General features: G+C 46.8%; 1 protein-coding gene across 1 annotated transcript in view; it reads left to right on the forward strand.

The window, feature by feature from the left end:
* Positions 1–1,272: 1,272 nt before the first annotated feature.
* ANP32B (acidic nuclear phosphoprotein 32 family member B) overlaps positions 1,273–15,042 on the forward strand; it is a 36,975-nt gene continuing 23,205 nt past the window's right edge. The window contains exon 1 of the mRNA XM_002820020.6: positions 1,273–6,366. Within this exon, the coding sequence (XP_002820066.1) occupies positions 6,313–6,366 (54 nt within the window). The 5' untranslated portion in view covers positions 1,273–6,312. The remainder of the gene's footprint in view (positions 6,367–15,042) is intronic.

The following is a 15,042-nucleotide window of genomic DNA, read 5'->3' on the forward strand; positions in this document are numbered from 1 at the left end:
CTCCCGAGTAGCTGGGACTACAGGCGCCCACCACCATACCCGGCTTTTTTGCATTTTTAGTAGAGATGGGGTTTCACCATGTTAGCCAGGATGGTCTTGATCTCCTGACCTCGTGCTCCACCCACCTCAGCCTCCCAAAGTGCTGGGATTACAGGTGTGAGCCACCGCGCCTGGCCTTGAATTAATTTTTGTAAATGATGTCCAACTTCATTCTCTTGCTGGTGGACAGCCAATTGTCCCATATCATTTGTTGAAAAGACTATTCTTTCCCTCATTGAACTGTATTGGCACCCTTGTTGAAAACTAATTGACAACATTTTTTCAAAGATAATACCTAGTTTAGGCAAGAGTGAGGGGAAGTCTTGTACGCTGCTAATGGGAGTATAAAGTAGTAGCCTTTGTAGGGCAATTTGGCTATGTATATACCAGTTTGAAATGTATACACTCTGATTCAGGAACTGCACTTCTAGGAATTTATTCCAAGGAGCTAAATGTATTCAACGATGTTATGTATAATAGTAAACAACTGGAAGTAATCTAAATGTCTATCAGTAGGAGACCAGGTGAGTAAATTATTCTCCAATCTGTACAATAAAATATGATGCAGCCTTTAAAAATGAAGTAGATCCAACTTACTGACTGAGCAATCTCTGTGACCCATTGCTTAGTGAAAATGAAAAACGTATTATAAAGTATCATTTATAGAATCCCATTTATATAAAATTATATATTATATATATGCATCTTCATTCATAGAGTAATAGCTTGGAAAATAGTCACAAAAATGTTAACAGTAGTCCCTCTAAGTAATGGGATTTTGTCTGGCTTTTATTTTCTTATTTATACTTTTTTGCATTATATGAATTTGCTACATGAATGTGTATTGTCCTTATGCCCAGAAAAAGAAAACAAATTTTCATTTTTGTAGAAGAATATCTTCAAGGAATATATATTGTAGGAGATTATTCAATGAATGGAAATATGTCTATAATATATTGTTAACTAAAAAGCAGGTTATACTATCCCACTTTTGAAAAATATTTTTAACTGTAATATTTCCTAGGTATTATACTTTTTTCACTTCTATATGTGAAATATCTCTTAAAATTGACATGAATATTTGATGTTGTGGGTTCCCCCTCCCTCCCTCCCGAAAAGCTCTTACTAATGAGATGATGCTTCTCACTATCTGAGACTTCGGAAAATGCCATATGTGTGTAGAGAAAAGACTGGAGGAATAGACAACAAAACATGAACAGTGCTTGGCCCTTTAAAAAAGCCTTGGATGGAAATTCTTATTTTCTTCTCTGTAGGTATAGTTTCCAAGTTTTCTATAGTACATGCATAAATAAACATAAAAAGAAGCCAGGGGCCTAGATGCCCTTATTTTTAAGGATAAGGATATTTGCTACTTGCAGCCTTTATCAAAATAAGAGACTAGCAAATTTATGACCACGCAAGCCACCTCAGTAGTGCCAGGGTCTAGAGTGAAAAAGGACTAAAGCACAGGCCCACAGAGGGGTGCCTGGTTGGACAGGAGCAGGTAAGGCAAGCTGGGGAACAGATGGCAGAGTTCAGTCAGCAGGAGCTGGACTCTTGGATCAGTCTCAGTTCCATGTGGACAAGGAAATCCCTGTGAGGTATGAGAGGGTCCAGATGGCAGGAATGCTGGCTAATTATGGAGAAGGGCACTTCGATATTTTCCAGTGTAGCTCAGGAGCATGTTCCAAGTTCCTCAAGAGAGACCAAGGACTGTGTGAAGCAGAAAATGAGCCTGACTATTTGAGATTTAAAAACATATTTCCCCCTCAGCCAAAGGGGTAGCACATGGAGCAGAGATGGAAACAGCAGAATGTTCCTAGCCTTGGAAGAGGCCAGCAGGCTCTGGGATGCTGCTTGGGTAAGGAAGGGACTCAGGCTTGCAGTGACTGCAGCTGGGGTGCAGAGAAAAGTGACAGGCACTCAGCTTCTCTAATGTAATTATGTCCAACCCTCAATAGTTCTGAGATGAGCCAGCCTGAGGCCCAGAGAAGCTATATGTTTTGCCCTAAAGCACACAGCCAGTAAGTGGTGGAGTGGGATTCTCGTCTCACTGAAGTCCTTCTCCTAAAAGGGAAAACCACTGAAGAAAGTTATATTAATATAGATTTATCATAATGATAGGTGGAAAAAACAAGTTTCTAAAAAAAATCTTCAATCTGATCCCAACACTTAAAAACAATATGTATAGTATAGAAAAAAATTGCAAGGATATACAACTTAATGGTGGTTATATCTCAATGGCAGGAACTTTTAAATTTATTTTCTATTTTTTAATTTTCTCTGCACAATGAGCAAGTAAACCTTTTTAAAACAGGAAAAAATGTGGTTTTTTTTTCAGAAGCAGTTGTGAGGACTAGTCGATCAAAGTAATGAGAATGAATTACAGTGAGCCCTTAATGACAGAGAAATCTAGCTTCTTAGTAGTTATGTGAATTTCAGCAAACCTACTTGGCTTTGCTGAGTCTGTTTCCTAAACACTAAAAAAGGTGGATTATCGTCCTGTACCGGGGAGCTGTTGCTAGGATTAACTGAGAAGCAGTGTACACAAAAGTCCCATGCACAGCACTTGGCATAAGGATGGTGCTTAATAAATATTAGACCTGACTCTTGGTAGTCATAGCTCTTCCTTGCTGCACCAGGAAGGCCTAGCACCTCTAGCTGGTTCAGATAGCAGAAAGGAACCTGGGCAGGGGCCCGTTACTGGGCCTAGAGCTTCCTGTACACCTGACACATTCCCCTCCTGTTTTTACCATGTGGAGACTAACAGGATCTCCTCCCTTAACCCATTTTCACCCATTTGCCTCTCCCTCTCCCCTTGTCTCAATAATCTCAGCTGCCTAGATGGTATTTTTTAGTACATGTGACATTATTTTCAACATAACATACATTTGCAAAGCATCTGCTATGTTCTAAAGATGGACCCAAGGTCCTCCTCTCCATTCCTATCATCCAGAAATACTTGTCTGAGTTCTAACTGAGAAGTTAGATCCTTCAATAACTACCATTTGTTGCTGAACTGCGATAATAGAGGTACACATACTAAGTTGTGGAAACTCCGGGGTGGGGAAGAGAGATGTTCTTACCAGTGTATGCACATGTGCATGGAAGAGGATGGGAAGAATGGAAGTATTTAAAGAGTAATCATTTCCTCACCCTATATTATATACCAGCTTCATATACTGTCGTTACTAAAATGTGCCCATTCTGTTAAGCTGGTTTCAGAGCTAATTAAACCAATGACCTAGTAGGGCTGTTTCCTCTCATCTTCAGATTTATTAAAGTCTGTCCACAGCCACAAAGTTTGTGGGGAAGGCTCAAGTCATCTGATCACATGACAAGTAACATGCTGTTGCTGAGGCAGGGGGGTGGGGCACAGGTCCAAGGAGTTACAAACTGGCTCGGAGTGTTCTGCTCAGACATTTTAGAGCTTTTTCGAATACACAGCCATTCTGATTAACAGGCAGTTTTAAGGCTCAAGGGGTGCCCAAACCTGGCATTATTTTATATTTTTATTACTTACTGGTCAAACGTTAACATCAATGGAAGTAAAAAGTTAATTCTTAGTTTGGTCTAACAAACTGTTTTTACATTTCCTTATTCCCTTTCAGCCCTTGTTGAAATCCATAAATCCATGGACATGATAATACTTGCAGATTAGATACAATTGAATATTCTACATCTTTCTCACACACAGATGCATACAGAGAATGATGCTAAGTGCAGCAATATTCAAAACCCAGGCGCTGTGACAACAGCCCCTTCAGGCCTGTAGACTGACAGTCCCGTAGAAGATGTTGGCAGGGCAATGAGACACACCCTGCTCTGCCTGTGTTATTTATGCCTCTGGCAGTGAAGCCCCTGACAAAGAAGCATGTCACTGGAACACATGCTCTTTGTTCACAGAGGTGCATGCCAGCACCGGCTGCGTAAGAACGGACAGTGCCGTGTCTGTAGTCTCTCCTCCTTTGGCTCTTTTGCCTTCTATTTGCAGCACATTGTGGCTATGTTTATTAATTACTTTGTAGCTTAATACTATAAAACACACATCTATCCTGTGAGCTATGTACCCTAGGGAAAGAGTCCTTCATACCCTCCAGTTGGCCATAAAGAGAGGACAGAGTCTCAAGATTTGCCCTGATCCTAAGGATTAATACCACCTCCTCCGGGAGCCATCAGGTTACCACTCTCTAGCACAGAGCTACCACGTTTAAGACTCCTTCAGCACCATCCCCCCTTTTCCTGCAAGAGGACACTTGCATGCTGTTTGGTATTAAAAGCCCTCTGCAACTGTTCCCAACCTACAGCACCAAAGTAGCCCCCCACCATGCTGTGACTCCACTCTAGCCAGACTGATGATGTAGCAGAAGATGGTGGGCTGTGGAGTCAGACCTATCTGGGTCTAAATCCTAGCTCTGCTTCTTGCTGGACGTGCAGCTTAAGATTCCTGAGCTCCTCATCTGTAAAATGATTAAATTATCACCTACTTCACAAAGTTGTCTGAGAATTAGAGAAATAATATCAAGCCCCTTAAAGCAGATCCTCAATAATCGCTTGTTGGCTCAAGAAACCGATTTGTGTGGTTTGTTTTTTTTTTTTTTTTTTTTTTTGGTAAAAGCCCTCATTGCATAGCCCTGTGGTTCTCATAACCTTAGTTACAGACCTTTTGTAACCTCCTGAGAACATCTGTCTCCATTTTCCCTTGTCATAAAGACGTCTGCTGAGACTACAAAAGGAGTCAGGGAACTACATACTAGAAAGTTTTTCTTTTCCCATATTCCTTCTAAAACTTTCATCTTCAAATGTTAACTCACTCAGTATTTTAAAAGCTGATATATAATTGGTTTACAACTAAGTTTGGGTTGTTTGCCACTAAAACTTAGGTAAAATAGGAAAGGGGGCACTTTCTTAACTTCCATGAAACTTTATGTTAATGCATAGAATTTCAAGTTTTTCTTTAACAAATTGTTCTTAGTTTTTGGTGCTTCTTGTCAGTACGATCTTCTTAGATTGTATTTGATTTGACACATTATGTATTTACTTATTTTACGCTGAATATAACGTCATTCCCCGGTGTTCTGCAAAACACAACACTCACCCCGATCTGGTGCTCTAACCCCTGGGACCCTTTGAGCCAGACCATGACAAAGGCTGCCTGCCAGGTTTCAGCAAAACTTAGACCACCAAGAATTTACACACTTCACAGGGGTGCCCTAAGGAATAAATGAGATTTAAAAAAAAAAAAAAAAAAGGTCTGCGGGGAAACCCTGAGGCCCTATTAGAAATGCTAATCGTTTCCTTCTCTAGCTCCTATTAAAATGTTAGAAAACCGAGGGAGACTCTCCTGAACAGGGTGGGGATGCTCGGCTGCTCTGTGGCTTAGCAAGCGACCCCAGCTGCCCTGCCAGGGCCGGCCGGCCGCGATTCCGTCCCGACGTGGGGGGGATCCTCGGCGGCACTACGGACGCCACTCTGCCAAGGAGGCAGCGGGGTTCGGCCTGTTAGCCCCAGACTGTGTGGCAGGCAAAAGGTGAACATCAAAGCCTCTCTGTCCCCGGTTTCTTCACATCTCGCGCCTCCGCGGGCGTCGGGCCGCCCCCGTGAGCCTCCCCGGTTGGACTGGGTTTTAGGGACCCCCGAAGCCGGACTGCAAAGCTTCCCACCAGCCCTTCCCGCGAACCTCCCAGCCCTGGCCGCAAGCCCAGCTCCGGGCGCAACGAGGTGGGGCCGGGGGTAGAAGCAGTCTCAGCGCGGCGGGGGTCGGGGGGCGAGGAAGCCCCCCCACTCACGAGAAAGCTCTTACATCAGCCGCCCCACGTGCAATCGGAGAGAGGGAGGAAGTCGCTCCTCTATTCGGGCTGCGCCTTTCCCCAGCCTCCGCCCCGCCCGCCGCGCGTCTCCCCGCCCCGTCCTTGGTGCAGCCGCGGCCGCCGAGCCGAGCAGCGCCGCGCGGGGCCGAGTGGAGCCGAGCAGCTGCCGTGCCGCGTCGCCGGTTTAAGCGCAGTGCAGGCCGCGGCCGGGGGCGGCGGTAGTGAGCCCAGCGCTGCGCTCCAGCCCCCTTTTCCCTCCATGGTTTCTCTCCGCTCCCGTGAGTAACTTGGCTCCGGGGGCTCCGCTCGCCTGCCCGCACACCGCCCGCCACCCAGGACCGCGCCGCCGGCCTCCGCCGCTAGCAAACCCTTCCGACGGCCCTCGCTGCGCAGGCCGGGACGCCTCTCCCCCCTCCGCCCCCGCCGCGGAAAGTTAAGTTTGAAGAGGGGGGAAGAGGGGAACATGGACATGAAGAGGAGGATCCACCTGGAGCTGAGGAACAGGACCCCGGCAGCTGTAAGCAGAGTCCCCTCTGGGCGCCCTCTCCCCCGATGACTTGCATGTAATGGTGGCCACCTGCGGGGCCCGGGCTGAGGGTTCGCCGGCCCCGGCGCGGGGAAGAGCGCAGCTCGTGGGCTCGGACGGGGAAGGCGGGCGGGTGCGGAGGGGGGAGCGAGCGCGCGAGGATTAACTCTTTGCCGCCCGCGGGCCCGTGGGGCGGCCGGGGGAAAGCAGCGGTGTGGAGGAAAGCAAACTTTGAGCGCTTCGCCCGCTGGGGTCTTTCCCCTGAGGGAGCGCGTGTGCAAGTGGCCGGCGGCGAGGGAGGGAGGCGGGGGTTGTGTAACGCTGGGAGCCATGTTTGCAGCCTCCCGGGATGCGCGGACGGGCGGAGGCCCGGCCTGCCGAGGAGCTGCGCGGCCATCCCCGCCTGGGCCAGGCCGGGCTCCGCGCGCCCCGGGCCGGCCGGGGAAGGGGCGCGGGTGGGGCGGGACGGGGGCTCCTGTGGCCGGAGCTCGCGGTGGGCGCTGGCCCAGCCGAGGGCAGCGGCCGTGGGGCGAGGAGGGGGCTTTTTTCCTTTGAAGGGAGCGAGAAGCCCCCTCGGGCGCCTGGGGGCCTGGGCGGGCGCGGCCTGGCGCGCGGAGCGGGGGAGGGGCGGGCCAGGGCGGCGGAGGTGGCGCAACCGCCGCCCCTCCCGAGGCCAAGTTTGAAAAAAGGACGCGGTTCCCGCCATTTTTCAAGCCTAAAAATAAAACTTTCTCCCCCGTTCCCTCGCTCCCTCTTCGTCCTCGGCCTTGCCCATTCCGGCTTCCCAGTGGCAGCCCGGGTCGACCAGGGCCAACCGTTGGGGCGACGGCTTCGCCCTTCCCCCCTGCGCCGCGGCGGTGGCGCCCAGGGCCCCTGCCCTTGCCCCGGGAGGCTGGCCCCTCCGTGTGGGCGGGCGGCGGCTCCTCACGCCAGCCGGGGCGCGCCACAAGCCGCCGCAGCGCCATGTTGGCGGGTGCCCGTCTCCCTCCGCCTGGTGAGCCGGCCCACGAGCTTGGCCTTGCCCGCCCGCCCGCCCTCGGCGCTGGCTGTCGGCCGCCTCTTCCCGCGCCGAGCTCTCGGTCTGTATCCCCCCGCCCCGCCGGGGCTTGGCTCGCACTGGCGGGAGCCGCGCACCGTGGCCGCCGCCGACTCATCCCGTCGCGGGCGCGCTGCCGACCCCCTCCCTCTTCTTAAAAGGGCAACGGCAGGCGGCCGCCCCAGCCCCGCGCCTGGCGCGCGGGGTTTCGGGCGGGCCTCTTCAGCTCGGCGCGCGGGATTTTGGGCGGGCCTCGGCTCGGCTCGTGGGCCGGGCGGCCTTTGGCCTCCCACGTGCTTGAGAGCGGCCTGGTGCGGTCGGCCGCGCGCCTTGCGGGCTGCAGGGGCCTGAGGGCGGCTCTCTTGCGGTGCGGCTGCGTGGGCGTGGGTCCGACCTGTGGGAATTGCCCCATTCGTCTCCCGGGTTTAGTGCGGCTGCCCGCCGTCGCGAGCCCCCCCGCTCACGCCGCGGACCGGCGCGGGGCCCGTTAGCGCCGCGGCCGGGTGCCCCAGCGGGCCAGTGGCTTTCTCGCCGAGGGCGGCCCCGCGGGGCTTCCCGACCCGCTCTGGGCTAAGCGAGCGGCCAGGTTTCCTGCCCTCAGGTGGCTGTGGTTAACAAGTCGCGAACTTGTGGGAATTCGTCGACCAGGGTTTACCTGGTGTGCTCGACGTTTTAAATCCTCGCTCTCTAGTCTTTGAGGTCACCACTAACGCGGGGCGGGCCGGGCTACACCGCACGGCGCTGTCCTTCCCGGAGGGCCCGCGAGGGTGGGCCGCTCCGGGGGTTGCGAGCTGGAGGGTCGCGGGCGTGCGTTCTTCCGATGTTCCGTCAGACATTTTGTGCCCGCCACGTGCTAGCCTATCGCCTGGGTGCCCAGCTCGCGCCACAAAACTTGAGAGGCTTTCTTGCCTTGAGAAGGTGTTTATTCCAGACTTTTCCATTGCGGCGTAGTTGCAAATCTGTAGAATATGGAGTAGCTAAAATTAGCCAAAGTGCCCGCAAGAGAAGTACACATGTGGGTCTTCAGAAATACGTTAAAATCTAGAATTTGAATTCTTTAGGATATGCTCAAACTAAAGGTCTTTTCAAATTCTCAAGAGTAGTGTTCCCTCTGGGAAACACTGTTGGCCTGCTGTTCCCCTTAGATGATGTTTTCATATATGAAGTAATATTGATTTAAAAACACATGTATATCTACAGGTGTTCATTTTTCTTTTCTTCTTTTCTTTCTTTTTTTTTTTTTTTTTGAGACTGAGTCTCTCTCTTGCCCAGGCTGGAGTGCAGTGGCGCTATCTCGGCTCACCTCAGCCTCCGCTTCCTGAGTTCAAGCGATTCTCCTCCCTCATCCTCCCGCGTAGCTGGGATTACAGGCATGCGCCACCATGCTCGGCTAATTTTGTATTTTTAGTAGAGGCGGGGTTTCTCCCTGTTGTTCAGGCTGGTCTCCAACTCCAGACCTCAGGTGATCCACCCGCCTCGGCCTCCCAAAGTGCTGGGATTACAGGCATGAGCCACCGCGCCCGGCCGCGAGTTCATTTTTCAAGTAATCAGCTTAACCTTTTTGCCAGTCAGGCCAGAGCCATTTAATTCAGTTAAATTAAAACATTTTCTCAGTAATACTATCCACATTTCAAGTGTTCAAACGTGACAAGTGGCTCGTGGGTGCTGCGTTGGGCAGCACTGGCCTGCAGAATCCACTGGTTTATTAAGTAAACATTTGAAGCCTGAGAAACCATTGAGGCGGTGTGGTGCTTTTTGCACTTGGGAGAGTTGGTGAGGCCTTGAGAGAGTGTTGCGGGAGCCAGCTGAGATTGTGGGGGTAGAGGAAGGTTCCCTTAGGGAGATGGAGACCAGTGGGAGTTAGGTACCCAGTTGGGCGAATAAAACTTTGACCTAAAACTGAAGGGTTTTTCTGGAAAAAATGCTGTAGATTTTGAAGGAAATTCTAAAAGAGAGTTTAAAGTGTTTTCGCACAGAGGCGTCATCCTTAAGGCAAATGAGAAGTTTGGAGATCACTCTCTTAAAATCACATTCAGCTAGTCACATGATACCTTATGTGTGATGTGCTGGAACATGCCATAAACACCACAGAAATTGATGGCATTGTCAGCTGTTACACAGTAGGCTTGGCCTCTGGGATCCTGCAAACTTGTCATGTGGGGTAACATGAAGAATCGTTTCCCCTGTTGAAGGTATACTGTTGTAGTATGAACAGGATGCCCTGAAATATACAGCAGTGTCCCATGGTTGACCTTAATGATTTTAAAGTCAAGTGAGATTTAAGGGTGTTTGAAGAGGGCGAAAAGGGGTTTAATTGTAAATGTGTTCTTATGTTTAAGACCAGATGGGCTTTTATTGTGTATATGGCTTTTTTTTTTATTACTGGGGTTTGAAGAAGACCCTAGTAACACTTTTGTTCAGTTGGGCTCTTGTGTGTTCTGACCAAGGAAGACAAGAAGGTAAACACAAAAGTGTTACTAGGGTCGTCTTCAGTTCACCTGTTACTATATCCCTATTCCTTATAAACACAAGTATGCCCATTTCCCTAAGGGATGGGGGCGAGGGATTGTAAAGAAATACAGAATTTTATTTATTTTTTTCTAAGTCCAAAAGAGCTGTTATGGCAGGGTGTATTCTCATAGTGGAACAAAATGGCCTAAGATGGCATTTTAAAGTAATCTTCATGAAGAGTGGTGATTACCATTTAAAAACATTTTATAGACAAGGATAGGAGATAGTTTGTATGACAAGGAAATATTTTATATAAAATATTGGTTGTTCACTGAGAGTAAATTGAACAGTGCCAGAATACACCATATATACACCATGGAAATTGGAGGTCTTGTCAGTAAGATGAGAAGACATTGACATGCAGTAGCTAGATATAAACCACAGTTAATTGTATTCCAAAATTAGAAAAGAATACCTGTTCTTTATGTGAGATTCTTATCCTTCCAGTAAACTGAACATGTCGCTCTGTTAGAAGCACCTCATTAACCACGCATCTGGGGACAGGCAGCCTTCCTATCAGCTCTGAGTTTTTCATTCAAAGTTAGAAAGCCAAGTAGTTCCTTACTGTGGCTTGCAGTCTATGCCCCTGCGAAATGCTGGTGTGCTATATATGCTGGACTGTGACATTTCATATACCAAAATAAAAGCAGTCTTTATGTAGTCCCAATTTACTGAGAAAAAATGTAGATTGTCTTTAATTTCCATCTTTTTTTGATCCACACCCCCTCCCTAGCTTTTGACCTCTTTTGTTGTGTCTACTGTGATGTAATTTTGAGCTCAATTGGATATTCTAGTTGGTTGCATAGCAACTAATTGGGGTTTTTTTCCTTGTATAAGTAATACATCTTCGTTTAAGAAAATTAGATATACATAGGCCAAAAAAATTGTAGGTATAGACAAGCAAAAAGAAGATAGACATCATACATGCATAACCTACCATCTAGACACTTTAGTGTATAGTCTACCAGAATGTTTAAATTTTTTCTAAACTTGGTTCATGCAAATAATCCAAATGCTAGTTAGCTTGTTGCTTTTTTTTTTTTTTTTTGAAAAATATGCAGTCAACATCTTTGTGTGTGTCCTTATTTTATAGACTCATTATTAATGTCTGCATAGATCATAATTTAAACATCCCTCTCAGGTTGTTCACAGGGATTTTGGCTGTTTTGAATACTGCTGAAATGAGCATCTTATAATGTGATTTTTTTTTCCCCTCTGCCAAATTGCTTTTCAGAATGGTTCCCGTCTTTAAATACCCACCAGTAGGATATTGGTGTTTACTTCCTTAATGCCAGCAGTTGTGCTACCTAAACACATTGGAGAACCACTAATAGAGATCCATTCTAGGCCGGGCACAGTGGCTCATGCTTATTATCCTAGCACTTTGGGAGGCAGAGGAGGGTGGGTCACCTGAGGTCAGGGATTCAAGATCAGACTGGGCAACATGGCGAAACCCCTTCTCTACTAAAAATACAAAAATTAGCCAGGTGTGGTGGCAGGCACCTGTCATCCCAGTTACTCTGGAAGCTGAGGCAGGAGAATTGCTTGAACCCCGGGGACAGAGGTTGCAGTGAGCCAAGATAACACCACTTCACTCCAGCATAGGCAAAAGAGCGAGACTCCATCTCAAAAATAAAAATAAAATAATAAAAAATTCTGTTAATTTAGAAACATTATTTTAAAATAATGGGTAGAAGATTTGAATACTGGTTAACTCAGAAGGATGGAAATTGCAAGGATGGCAGGAATTACTTTCTATATTTTGGGATTATTTCACTTACTATAATAACCAGTATTGTTCTAATTAAAAGAATTGACAACTCAGAAAGATCTTTAATTCCTCCATACCCTTTCCTCCTTTTATGGCAGAGACAGCTGGTATAATTGGAGAGCATCTCCCCACCAGTTAGGTAAAGTTGATCTTTTTTCATAATAGCTAGGGTGGCAAATGAGCAAATTGAAGAGAATGAAAGGAAAAAAAATGTTTCCATCTCCTGTGGCCCCCAGCTACAATCCCCAGGGATATTCCCATGACCTAGACTCATCATAACTTAAGGACCTCATAGGCATTTTGCCATTTAGAACTTACAATGGGTTTTGTTTTTCATAGAGATGGTGTTATAAATCATTGTTATATCCTCCAATCAGATCTGAAAAGGTATTTGGCTGCAATATAATTCAGATTTTTCAATGAAAAAGTAGTAGGAAACTACTGTTTGCTGGTAACTATAGAAAACAAATATGAGTTAAGTAGGAGGTAGTATGGATTTTTCATTTTTAAGTGTTTACCTTAAATTTGTGTTTGAGAAAAGGCAAGTTTAATTGGAGCATGAGGGAAGAAGAGGAGTGAATTTGGCCCCAAAAGTTAAACTGTCCATCTTCGAGCAGAAGGCCAGTTAACTCTTGGATCAAATAGATCCCTCAGATTTAAGCACAAATGAACAAATGCCTGCCTAACCTTTCTTCATTAGATAGCAGCTCTGGGAGGATTTGAGATAAAAGAAGAAACTAGGGCCTTTTCTCCTTTGATTAGGACCTCTGGTTTATTCTGAATCTAGGCTGGGAAGCTGTGGGATCATCTTGACCCCAGCTCCACTCACTGTCTCAACCACACTCTTCCAAAGCTGTTATCTCCTTTGCAAGGCAGTCTAGATCTCTATACCCAGGAAGGAATGAAAAGAGATGAGGCTTAGTTACCTCTGTGGAGATGCACTGAGAACCCCAGAGTTGATATAAAGATTGTTTTAAACTGAAGAGATTTGAGATTCAACAGATGCAGAGAGAAGCCTACTTGGAATTTATCTGGCTAAAAGCAAATACATGTCACAAACGAGGCTGACATAAATTCTCCTTTTGGAGTGAGTCTGTTCCCAGGAGAGAGGCCAAGAGTAAACCTCTGGTGGGGGTTGCGGGGGTAGTCTTTTGGCCCTAAGAAAACAAAGACCACTCATACCTATGTAGACAGACATTGTAAACTTGATCTCTCATTTGTTCTGAAAATACCATTTGTGTTCCCTAAAGAAATCTGTTCTTCCCAAAAGGTTTTTCTCCTCCTATCCTTTCCTCTTCTAAGTTAGGTATGTAAGCCCTACATTCTAACTACTCAGTTATCACTGAGGGTGAGTGCACCTGTGTATGTGTGTTGCACATGTAAATACACTTTTTCTGCACCTCAAATGCCACTTTTCTGCCATTGAAGCAATATCCGAGCTCAGAATACCTTTCATTAAGGTCCTGTTGAGAACTTTCAACAACCTTGAAGTTGGCTGATGGAACATTTAGACATGCTATCTTTGGGTACAGCCGTAAGTGGGGCCCTCCAGTGGTCTGCTTTATGCAGTAATTCTCATTCTCCTCTGTGCTTATTCCCCAGTGACTCATCTTCTCAATATGCTTCTAGCGTTCTGTTCTTGGGGTGGCATGTTTCTTTACATTCTCAGCCTTCCTGGAAAAGTCAAGGGACTTGCCTTTTCTGCCTAGCCCAACAACTCTCTGCCCTATTTATCCCAGTATATCCTATTGCCTCTTACTGGTAGAGGCAATTAAAGGTCTCAGGTATTCATTTTCTGAACTTCTCACTCTCACTTAACAAACTCACCTACATCTGTGTCCATCCTAGCCATCTCTCTTGAAGGAGCTGTCCCTCCTCCAACAAGAGTAGAATGATACCTCATTTTTAATATGCACATTTACTACTTACAGTTGAACCTTTTTTTTTTTTTGAGACAGAATCTTGCTCTGTTGCCCAGGCTGGAGTGCGGTGGCACAATCTTGGCTCACTGCAACCCTCCTCCTCACGGGTTCAAGCATTCTCCTGCCTCATCCTCCCGAGTAGCTGGGACTACAGGTGCACACCACCATGCCCGGCGCATTTTTTTGTATTTTTAGTAGAGATGGGGTTTCGCTAGGTTGGCCAGGCTGGTCTCAAACTCCTGACCTCAGGTGATCTGCCCGCCTTGGCCTCCCAAAGTGTTGGGATTATAGGCGTGAGCCACTGTGCCCAGCCAAACTTTTTTTTTTTTAACTGGGTCTTTGTCGCCCAAGCTGGAGCATAGTGGCATGATAATGGCTCACTGCAAGCTGGACCTCCTGGGCTCAAGTGATCCTTCTGCATCAGCCTCTCAAGTAGCTGGGACCACAGGCATGCACCACCATGCCCAGCTAATTATTTATTTTTTGTAGAGACAGGGTCTACCTATGTTGCCCAGGTGACTCTTGGACTCCTGGGCTCAGGTGGTCTTCCCACTTTTGCCTCGCGAAGTACTGAGATTGTAGGCACTAGCCACTGCACCTAGCCTTGAACAGTTTTTTTAGTGTTGGCTATTTGTGTCTTTTAGAGCTTGTCTGTCCTTCGTTAGTGTTTCTGCTGGGGTATTTATTTTTTCCTCACTTAGGGTAAAAACAATGGAAGATATCCTCAAGAACAAGATAAATGCAAATAGCCAGAATTTCCGTAATCGAGAGATTACAAAAAGTAACAGTCAAATAAATCAGAAAATAATTTTGTGGCAGTTAAAATGAACTACTCATTTAAAAGAGAAGTTGACGTTTTAAATAAAGAACTCTTAACTAATAACACACTCAGATGTTTGTATTCTTTCACTTAGCAATGGATTCTGAAAACACAGTCCTAAATACAGAAGACATTTTAAGTAAAGATATGGCATTATTTATAGTAGGGAAAATTGAGCACAAATGTTCAACAGGGAGGATTGTAAAGTGATTTATAATATATCCACTCGCTGTGATTTCTTAAAAAATACTCTGTAATCAGAAAGTTGGTCCCTTTTATGTCCAGGTTTTCATCTTAGTCCCCCACAATTGTGACACAAACCTCTGTACAATATTGCTGACAAACCCGTGACCATTTTTTTCCTCATTCAGCAGTTATGTAGGCTCTTACACAGTGATATAGTGGTAACCGGAATATACATGATCCTGTCATCATGAGGCTTAGTCTAGCACTGACTTTTTTTTCTTTTTCTTTTTGAGATGGAGTCTCCTTTTTCACCAAGGCTGGGGTGCAGTGGCACAATCTCAGCTCACTGCAACTTCTGCCTCCCAGGTTCAAGCAATTCTCCTGCCTCAGCCTCCCAAGTTGCTGGGACTACAGGCACACG

The sequence above is a fragment of the Pongo abelii genome, chromosome 13 (assembly GCF_028885655.2).
Source record: "Pongo abelii isolate AG06213 chromosome 13, NHGRI_mPonAbe1-v2.0_pri, whole genome shotgun sequence".
In the NCBI taxonomy this organism is placed as follows: Eukaryota; Metazoa; Chordata; class Mammalia; order Primates; family Hominidae; genus Pongo; species Pongo abelii.